The sequence below is a fragment of the Triturus cristatus genome, chromosome 5_2 (assembly GCF_964204655.1).
Source record: "Triturus cristatus chromosome 5_2, aTriCri1.1, whole genome shotgun sequence".
In the NCBI taxonomy this organism is placed as follows: domain Eukaryota; kingdom Metazoa; phylum Chordata; class Amphibia; order Caudata; family Salamandridae; genus Triturus; species Triturus cristatus.
The window spans coordinates 701,040,831-701,052,215 of record NC_140588.1 but is presented as its reverse complement, the minus strand read 5'-3'; the positions used below and the strand labels follow the sequence as shown (position 1 = coordinate 701,052,215).

At 39.6% G+C, this 11,385-nt stretch overlaps 1 protein-coding gene across 15 annotated transcripts in view; it reads right to left on the bottom strand.

Moving 5' to 3' along the window:
• Nucleotides 1-2,199: 2,199 nt before the first annotated feature.
• Nucleotides 2,200-11,385, bottom strand: part of BCORL1 (BCL6 corepressor like 1) — a 1,042,621-nt gene continuing 1,033,435 nt past the window's right edge. For all 15 annotated transcript variants that reach the window (XM_085607780.1, XM_085607776.1, XM_085607781.1 and 12 more), the window contains one exon: nt 2,200-4,921. In XM_085607780.1, coding sequence (XP_085463906.1) covers nt 4,657-4,921 — 265 coding nt within the window. In that variant the 3' untranslated portion in view covers nt 2,200-4,656. The remainder of the gene's footprint in view (nt 4,922-11,385) is intronic.

Sequence of the window (11,385 nt, the reverse complement as noted above, 5' to 3'; positions counted from 1 at the left end):
AAGTCTTTTAATTTTCCTGTTGTTTCTCTTTCGAGGTGGAAAAGCCATCTTTTCCTTCTCGACTGCGATCATTCTCTGAATTCGAGCCAATGCCCTTAGGCAATTCCTTCCCGGTGTCGTTTTCTTTGGGTATGGTAGGGTGGAATACATCGGAAACATCCTCATTTGACAACTGCTTTGGCACCCCGTGTTTGTCCCTATGCAACCCTATATGATTTCTCAAAGATTTTGCCTTTACTTTAGCATTTTTATTTAGTGTTTGGATACCTGGTCTTTCAACAGGTCCAAAAGTCTTTTACTGCTGGGCACTTAAAGCTAGGGATTTGCCATCTTGTGAGTATAGCTATGACTCTTGCCATCGGTGGACAGGACTTCTTAAAGATCTGAAATCAGACTGATCTCTCTGAGCCTTCTCAGCTGCCTCTACATTCACAGAAGCCCATTTCCGTCATAGATGGAGCATTCATCTTCTGCCTCCCAAGAACTAGCGTGTTAAGTTTAAAAAACAAACAGGCATAACAGTCTTTGGACTTATGCCCCCCCTTGGGTTTCAGAACATGCATACCGGATGCTTATCAAGACCGAACACTTTATGGCAATTAGGGCAGAACTTAAAAGCCAGTGTTCATGCTACAAAATGGTGCAGAGGAGTCTAGGATACACCACCTCAATTATGTAATGTCCCCCAACGACATCAAAGACTCCCCCTCACCCTCCCAAAAAACCCTGAATCCTCGATTAAGCATCAAACCTAATTTGTGGTCACTACTCCTAGAATTTAACGATGAACCCTTGATGTTTTTTGTACCTACTTATTGGCAAACCTTTTGGAGTTCTCTGGATACAGCTCCAAACCAACTGCTAGAAAAAAATATTCAAATTAGGGCTGTGTTAGACGGCATCGAGCTTGCGGCCGACATCATAGAGTCAGAAGCTCTCTCTATTTTATCGCCTACCAGGTGAAAAAAGTTTAATGGACACTTACAGACCCAGACACTAGATGACTGAGTTATATGAAGCATGTGAATCTAGAAGAGATGTCATGTTGAATAACTCCCCATGACTCACCTTGATCCTCATCCAAGCATACATTACCTCAGATGAGCCTTCACCTAAGCATATCTCACCAATTAGATGTGCTCTCATATATGTACATTTGTTGCCATTCCCTTTACCTTTTGCCTAAATTCAGCACACTTGCTGCTTGCATTTATAGCATATTTATTTGTAAGTGTCCCCCTTATAATTACTGTGACAGCAGGAACATAGCTGCAAAACCTCAATAAATATTTCCGCATTAATGGTGCCACTATATTTGGTTATACAGGAGCTCAAATATGTAGATATGGTAAGTCAATATACCTCTTGCATTGAACATTTGTATTTTTGGAACAGAATTCTTTTATATTTGATTTACTGATTGGCAGTAACTGTCTTTAAGAGTTAAGCATTAAGGCAATAGGGACTGCATTTTAACTGACTATGTGATTATTACAAAACAATATTATGTTTAAAAGTGATAAAGCAGGAAATGTAAGGGAGGATGAATGAGATGGCATTACCCTAGACCTACCAGAAAAAAAACTATTTGATATTTCGTAATCAATGTTTCTTCTTTACATGTCCTGTAAAGCTTGCAGGAGTTGTAGTTTGAAATATATATATAAAAAAAATAATAATAATAATTTGTGGTTTGTAGAAACTGATAGTTCACATGACTTAATCTACTTTTTTTCTGAAGGCTGTTTATTTAGCCTATCTTGTATTTTTGTTTGTATTTGGTGAGTTTCAAAATGAAAACTTTGCATCAGGTATTCAGCAAACAATTTGCCTAAAGGAAAGGAAAACAGGCCCAGCATAGGTGTTTCTTATGTAACTGTTCTGCAAAACAGTCTGTAACAAACATATGAGTATAAGCAGCATTGCAGCAAAACATACAGGATGAGTGGAAAATGCAAACCTAGACAAGATCAAAGATGGAGAGAAACAGGAAGGCGAAGAAAATATTCACCACTGGGCGAATTAATTACGAGAAGAAAGGCAGCATATATTTTAGGGCCAAAAGAAAGGAAAGATTCAATGTTTGGTAGAAAACCGACAGAGAAAGGCTGTTTGAGCAGATGCTCCCAATCTGTGGCTGTGGACATGGACTGAACCTCAGACTGTGGCCACTTTAGAGAACTTAGAAAAACATAGTTCTTTATAATCCATAAAGCAACATCTTTTATGATTAAATTTACGAGATGTGAAGCATTTTTAAAAGGATGTGCAATTCAAACAAAAATATCTGTTAACACTTTGCTTTTTCAGTTAATCTCAGTATCTTTTTAGAACGACCCATATTTCTCAGAACAGGCAGTTTGGCCCAAAAGAAACACAATTTGGGAACTTCTGTTTAAAACAGGAAGGCTTTAAATGATCTGAGATAATAGCCATCTCAGAACGGGCTACATTACCAAGGAGACGCCCACCCACTCGCACACACTCACCCGCTCACACACACACAACATAAATAAGGGGCAGGCAACAGAAAAACAAATATATACCAGCACAACCCCAAAATGCCATTGTGAAGGATACTTGAGAACAATGGATTGTCCAAACCTTTAAACTATTTCTTTTTAGCACCCGTACAATAAAACTGTACCATTTACAATAATGATAAAAAACAAATCTCAGTTCAAAACAAGTTAAAGTGCCGTCTGTTTTGCGCCACACGACACATTGCTATCTGTCTTTTAACAAGGGTTCATTTTTCATTATATTTGTGTAGTTAGCTCGCACTCTCGCTGTTAGAATGGCTTTAAAAATAGCATTTACTATAAAAGTAAGAAGTGTATTAGAGAAGGAGGATTTGGGAGAGAGGTAGAGGAAGAAACACCCCTGTGTTGTCACCCCTTTCCTGCAGTCACTGCAACCAGATGCATTTTAGTGTTGTTCATGTTTTAAAAGTCTACACTGCACCTTATTTTAGGACTTCCTCTATAAGGTCTGTCTTTAACTATTTGTCACGACTCCAGGAAGACTACATAAATTGACTCCCGGAATACAAGGTGCTATACTTAGCAATAGCCATCTCTTCACAGAGAAGTAGACTAATTGCAGTATCCACATTTTTTCTGTCACGAGGTTTGTTCAAGAAAATTAGCCCCTTTCTCTTTCCGACTTAACAACTATCTTTGCTACCTATTTGAGTAAATGGACATTTATTGTTCAACGCATCAATCTGCAGTGCTGATTACGAGTTTCTAAAGCATCCACAATACCTCAAACCAGCGTTTCATTTCACTGTATCTCAGGTGAACACTGGCTCGATACTAAAACGTTTAGGAGTCCGAGGGGCTGCTCTAACAGAGGCTGATGTGGTAAAGTCCAGAATCCCATCTGTGGGCTGTCAATGCTGATTTTAAACAATATCAGCTCTCTGTTCTTCCTTTTGATCCACCATGTGTAAACAAATAAATCTGGAAGGCAACTGGTTGGGTGCCAAAGGGTACAGCTAGTGTTTTTTTTCCGCACCCGATAAAACACACGAGATACCACTAACATAAATACGAAGCAGTCACCCTGTCTGACCATATTAACTCATAAGGTAATTATCTGTGACTTTCAGGTTCATAGGCACTTTCTAATAGTATCCAAAAGCAGAACTTTCAGAAAAAAAAAGAAAAGCTACGGCCACCACAGCGCATACAGAAACCTCTGGTGTTGCAGAGGGACCTTTCCCAACCTAGTATAATTTGATGGTCTGGATATCCAACCATTACAGTCACTCACACTCTACAGTTTTATCACCTAACTTGAATACCTTTGTATACATGAAAGGGATTTGGCCCTTTTCCATCAATTTCTGAATTGCACTATTCTTGACGTGACCCTGCGCGAGGCAATATAAATTATAGATTAATCTATTACAACTAAGTGTCAAAGATTTAAAATGGGTCATGGACAAAATAAGTCAACTATTGCTTATGTCTCCACTTTTCTAATCAAGGTGGCTCTGCAAAATGTCTGTAGGCAAAATACAGAGTAGATACTGTACCTCCTCAAATCAAATCTCATTAATTTTACATATAACATGGAGAATGTATGAATTTTGTTTGGTGTGGAAGCTTTCAGGAAGAAACAAGACAGCGAGAGTGAGTGCTACAAACCCATCGCACATATTTTTGAATCTGTTTGACCCAGTGACTGTTGGAAGATTCACCATCTATGGACTCTAACTCTGGTTCTGGCCAGCACAATCAGATCCTTCTTACAAGGAATCCACCATGCAACCATGAACCAACGGGAAACACAGATAGGAGAGTAAGGAATCTAGCTTTTTTGCTTCTGTTCATTCTCCTAGATTTCATCCAGACCTCCAATGAGGGTTGCGGAAACACAGAAGCCGAGGCGGTGACTCCAGCAAATCCTTGCACTGCAGCCTGTATTGCAAAACTCTTCAGATGACCTCAAATATAAAGAGTAGTGCTAGTGTCTCTCTTTTTATCTTCACCAGTTATAACATTTGAATGTTATGGAGAAAATAACTAAACAACCAAAAGACTCCTGTCACCAATGCTGGTGTTTGTAGGCTGCTCCCGAATAGTTCATTTTATTGCCTCATGTTGCGATCAGATGCAGCTGGCCCTGAGCTCAAGTTCATTTTCCTTGTCAGCTGCTTGCTGCCTGAAACTCTACTGAGGATCCCAGAAGTTTCATTAGATCAGGTTCATATCTCACAAGCTCCAAAGTCTCTCCATCATCTTGGGTCCACTGCTCAGGGCTTTCAGCTAACAACTGGCTTGTGGACACCTGTCTGTGGAACTCATTCTTCTGCAAACTGGTAATTTCAAAGTGCGGGAATCGGGCTTGGAATATCCGTGATGAAAGTTTCAGTTTCTTGAGCACATCAGAAAGTAGGAACCAATTGCTGAACCTGTTGGGAACAATTAAAAAACCATTTATTTAAGGACACGTGCAAATTCAGAAATAACAATGCTATGGCATCGCCAGTCATTTCATGACTTGGGTATGCTTTTTAAAAGCGATTTCTTCTAAAGTGCGTGCGTTTGGGAGGGGGACATTCACCTGAAATTGTCAATATTAAAACTTTTCATGATTAAATCATGTATGTGGTTGAGGCTCCAGTATATAATGCAACAACATATTTTTCTAATGAGAGAAGCTGGAAATATTATGCAGCACATAAACCTGCCACATTTTAAAAGCTGCCTTGTTCCTAGAAATAGAAGATTTTAAAAATAATGCACACTAATGTTTTTGGTTTGTTCTTAGAATTGTTATATTGTAGGGATTTATATTTTGTGCATTATTAATGATGATTACTATGTCTATTTTATAAAAAAAATTGCATATATAGTCAGAATTAACAGGATTGCAGTTGAAATTCATTTTATATAATACATAAAAGTGTGTTTATTAATGTGTTATAGATATGCCACATTTTCTGGTCAAATGCCATCTTAGACAAGATGGTAGACTTCTCAGTCATTCACTCCTGCTATCCTTGATGCGTGCCCCTTCTGTGACCATCTTCTCCCCTCAGGTTCCACAGAGAACAGTCAAGTTGATGTGTAATGGTTTAATTCCACTGTTATAATTACATAGCTTTTGATCAACTTTCTCTTGTTTGCTATGACTTGAAACATTATCAAGGTCTCTATTGCTGTCTTCCGTTTTGAATAAGAGTCCATTAAGTTCCTAAAAAGTTCAATTGTTTAAATGTTTCATTTCAGTTAGAACATTGCCGGATAGTATTAGCATGGAGGGCGAGGAATATGTCTTATTTAAAAAAAAAATTTAATGGGATGGTACTTATGTGTTAAGGTAATGCCATGTATTTTTCGTTGCATTTGGATTTGCCCAAAGAGACAGGAAACAGCCATTACAATGAGGCTGTTACCACTCGTTACCATTATCATTACAAGGCAGGTACCGTTACCATGCATAACCTTTAGCTCGCAGGATTTTACAACAAGTATGCCTTTACCACGCATACCATTTACTACGAATTTCGCTGTAAAGGCATGGCTGGTGAAGGCATTAGCGTGGTAAATGTTTTGCAAGCAAATGTAAGTATTTTAGAGGGAAGTATTATGTGTTTAAATATTTATTTATTTATTTATTTGGGAATGGTTTTTGTAGGGTGGGTATGGGTTTTTGGGTGACAAGGGCAATTTTAGAGTTTAGGGTGGGCATGGGGTTTTCGGTGGCAAGAATAATTTTAGGGTTTTTGGATAGCAAGGGAATTTTTAGGGTTTAAGGTGGGTATAGGTTTTGAGTGGCAAGGGTGCCTTTAGGGTATAGGGTGGGTCTGGGTATTTGGGGAGCAAGGGTCATTTTAGGGTTTAGGGAGGGTATGAGTTTTTCGGTGGCAAGGGGATTTTTAAGGTTTAGGGTAGGTATGGGTTTTTAGATAGCAAGGGGATTTTCAGTGTTTAGGGTGGGTATTGTTTTTTGGTTGGCAATGAATATTTTAGGGCTTAGGGTGGGTATGGGTTTTGGGCGGCAAGGGTAATTTTACAGTTTAGGGTGGGTATGGGTTTCTGATTGGCAAGGATAATTTTTGGGTGGGTTTTGGGATGGCAAGGTATTTTTTCAGGTCAGGGTAGGAATGGGTTGAGGGGATTTAAGAATAGATAGATATATATATATATATATCAAGTTTCACATTTGCCCAAAGCATAAAGCGCACTCCCATCAGGAAAATAACTTGCAGCAAACCAGATTCAGCGTGTTCCATGCTTTAATAAGTAGCCCAACGCGTTTCAGATATCGTGTATCCTTGATCACAGGCAAGCAGCACCGAAAGAAATACAAGCGTGACTTAGGGGCTATCCATAAATACCCACATAATAATTCATTAAACTCAAGTGAGTGCATGCTTATCCATAGTGCATGTTGGGATATATAGTACGATACTAATACTGGCAGAACATTGGGATGTGGTATTTGGCTTATCAGTACAGCGTGGAGACTATGGAACTTATCATGGTAACGCTAATATGAACTTTGAATTGAGCGACACAAGTAAATGTGATGAAAGCAGTATTGTACTATATATCCCAACATGCACTATGGATAAGCATGCACTCACTTGAGTTTAATGAATTAATATGTGGGTATTTATGGATAGCCCCTAAGTCACGCTTGTATTTCTTTCAGTGCCGCTTGCCTGTGATCAAGGATACACGATATCTGAAACGCGTTGGGCTACTTATTAAAGCATGGAACACGCTGAATCTGGTTTGCTGCAAGTTATTTTCCTGATGGGAGTGCGCTTTATGTTTTGGGCAAATGTGAAACTTGATATATATAATATATATATACACACACACACACACAAGCATTTATGTGTGAGCATTTAAAAATATACACATATATATATATATACACACACACACAAAGTGTTTGTACCTACCTGTACCTTATCTACCAAGCATATGCCTTTACCATGCATGCCATTACCACAAATAAACCCTATATATATATATATATATATATATATATATATATATATATATTTTATACTTACCTGTAAAATACTTATAATTACTTGTAAAACCTTCACCACGCATATGCCTTTACCATTCATGCTTCTAAAACGAAATTCATTGTAAAAACATGCGTGGTAATAGGATTTGCGTTGCAACAGCATGCATTACAATGGAATGTGTAGTTCCATCATACATCCAAAGAGAAGATGTTTCTGATCAGACTATGATGATTTAGCAGTTTTCTTAATTTGTTACATGAGAACTGGCATTACAAAACCCTGGATTTTGGGGGTGAGTCAGAAGACTTCCCTGTTCTACTAGGGATGCTGTCCAACTCCTTTTTGATTTTCCTGCTCATTTGGGACTTAGAATAATTTAGATTTGACATACTCTGAATAATTCTGCACCTGTGACTCTTTGTGGCATTACTTTTGTAGCACATATTTTTTTAGTTTTGTAATAAAACCCTTTAACTTTTTACCGTTCTAGCAATCAATTATTGAGTGGGACTTCTTACTTATTCGAACTGTTTTGCTCTGCTAATCAATGTTTGGGATTTGCCATAGTTGCCCAATTCAACCTGTGGGATTACTGAATGTGGTAAATATTATGGTTGTCTAAATTTCAGGATATGGCTTTTCTCCAACAAATCTTGGTAGCAGAGGATAGTTGCACGTTATATAGTACCTCCTTATGCCAAGAGTTCCCTTTAGGTTTCGTTTTGGTTCTTTACCCTGTCCAGGAAGATTTTTATGTGAAGTCCGACTTGCAGTGCTGTTCCTGAAAGATTCTGAGTGTAAGCATGAATAGGGTAGTATGTTTTAGTTGAGGTCTTTGGGAGGAAGTTGTGATGTGTTGCATTAGTTTGAGTTTGTGAAAAGTACTGTTCTGCTGTAAGCAAAGTGTTTGGCTATGCAGTGCCGATTCTGGGTTAAATCGGTGGTCTGATCACTGTTGTGCTGATGTATTATTTAGGAATTTCCTCTACAAAGAATTTGTTTACTGTTGGTTGAAATTATTGGATTCACTGAAACATTGCGTTTTTTTTGTCTCTATAAGGTGGTATGCAGTGCACGGTGGGGTATGCACAGAGAGAGGTTTTCTGAATTAATTAACTTTTCTTACCAGGGTTGTGTGTGTTTAACCTGGGTTGGCAGATCTTGTTCCTTACTGCATTAAAGTAAGTGCATCAGGCAGGTCGGCTTACTACTGGACAAGAGTCTACCTAGTGTGAGTTGAGTTGAGTTTTAAAACTCTAACAGGAAGGGTGAGGCATTGTGAGATTCTTAATATTCTGATTATTTATTACTTAAGCTGAGCAGACAATAGTTTATTTTGTGTAAAATGATTTGGAAAGGGATTGAAAGGGATTGCAATTGTTCAGCGGAGTCCAAGCACTATGTCCGACGCCCGGTGGAACTGCTCTGTTCAGCTATTGAGGAGATCGGCCTTGGTTCATCCCCTGACCGTCACCTACCCAGCCGGACTTTGGGCACAGTTTTTCTCCCCGTCTCCCTGTCTCGCCCACCCCCGCTCATCATATTCCCACCCCCCCTCATCGTATTTCTGTAACTCTGCTTTTTCCTTGTCTCCTATCCATCTATCTGTTCCCATTTAGCACTCTTTCTTTCTTTGTCTTACTTCCTTTGCTCCTATCCCCTCTCACCTGAATCTTTCGCCTTGCCCGCTACACCGCCTAGCCCCCTGTCCTTTTGTGCCCTTTGACTAAGCACTCCTTCTCCCCTTGTTGGGGAAAGATCCAATATTTATACTCTGGAGTCTCAGTAAACCCGCTGAGAGAGTCCACAGCGCCTAGGGAGCCACTCACAGTTGAGGTACGGTATGGCACCCCTTCCCAAAGCACTCCCTCTCCCCTTTTTGGGGAAGGATCCAGTATGTAGGCCTTGGAGTCTCAGAGACCCCTCTGAGAGAGTACACTGCGTATAGGGAGTCTCTCGCAGAGATGGGGAAATGATACCACTTCCCCTGGGATCACAGCTTACTGGACTTTGGACGCAGCTCTGATTCGTCTACCGGTTTGTGTCCCCATCACCCTCCCCCTCCTCTTTCCATGCTGTGCCTCTCACCCTCCCCTCCTCCATTCTCTATCTACTTCCCCTGCTCTTACCCCCCCTCCCCTGAATCTCTCCCCTTGCCTGCTTCTTCCCTTACGTATATGTCCTTTTTGTTTGTCTCGACCTTACTTGTCACTATGTTGCCAGGCTCTAATAACTGTGTAACCTTTGTAAAGATGTAACCTGCAATTATGGTCTGATACTCATGTAAAGCACTCTGATACCTCCGGGTCTTGCCAGCGCTATATAAAACCTTTAAAATAAACTGAGAAATCGTGCTGTCAGTGCTTGGTCAGCCAGGGACCCGCATTGGGACTGGTGAGATTTCACCACAAAGCTGTGCTTAGTTATTTTGCTTGATTTTTTTAGATTGACTTGAGCAAAGATAATGGCTGCTATTTTTAAAAACACTAACGTTTTTGTTGTCCCTTCTACTGAGGGCCAGAAATTACCTGCTAGGGGAACTTTTGCATATGAAATGATGACAGATACTGTGTTCTATACATGTGCCTGGATTTCTGAAGGCATGATTACACTGCTTATGTTAAAAACTTCCAGTGTCCTTAAGAATGTACCTTTATTACTAAGAAGCTAGATTTCCTGAGACAGACAAATGAGAGTACGCCGTTATCCTGACCCACATAATTTGAGGCATTAAACAAATGGGATCAAATGGCAACTGAGAAGGAAAGAAAGAACATTACAAAACAAGAGACAGGTTTGTTTAGGTAATGGTTGGAGAGTAAGTGGGATAGACAGGATAAATGCTGAAGGGAGGATACAATGGAAGGTGTAAGGGGTTTCCTGCAATAGTAAAGAAAACTGAGGATAAGGAGAAAACTATGAAGGAAAAGGAACTGAATCAGGATACTGATGACAAGGATAATTTTATTAATGATCCTTTGAATTCTAGATCTCCTCCATATGTTGCCAATGCACCAGGAACTGGTGCTAGTCCTACCAGTGCACCTGCTATGGGTGCAGTGGGAGATAGGACAGCGGTCTAGAGACAGAACAACCACAGATGTGGTTGCTGGTTCAATAGCGAGTGCCCAACCTGAAATTACAACGACAGTGGTGACAAGTTCTAGCAGAGACGCACCTGCTGAGTCTCAAACTCAGAGGGATTTACCTGTTACTACGATCATGATAGATACTGCTACCAAGGAGAGAACTATTAATGTTGGACTTTTAAAAATTTAATTTGAAGAAATTTAAAATAAATAATTGATTGAAACAGGGTACTTACATACAATGCTGATGAAATGAGATATTTCACCAAACAAGCAGCCAGATGTGCAAACAGGGCTCATGATAAAATAGAGGAGTTAGCCAATGAGTAAGAGTATGAGGTCGATATCGGTAAGATGAAGAATGTGAGGAAAAATTATAAACTGGATCTAACACATGTTAAAATAAAGGCATTGGGATGGATGACTTTACAAACTCATATCAAGGATTTGATTCAAAATGCCAGGGAATGGAGCGATTTCAGGAAATACAGGGAAAGGTGGAAGAGAGTGACAACAGATAAACAAAATATGAAAGAATCAGAGAGCAAGGCGAAGACATGGGTTAATGATTCGCAACTGGGACCAGTGCTGATTTGGGAGTTTTGATTGAGAGAGGTGCATGGGGGAAATCTAGTATATTTTCAGTGGACAAGAACTGATCACAATGCCTTAACTACAAAATTTCCAAAACAGAGAGAAGCCAAGAGAGGTGGCAAAGGAGGTCATAGTTTGACGACAATTTCATCGATGTTGTGGATTGATTGAAATTCACTGAGATAGTGATCCCTAGGGAAT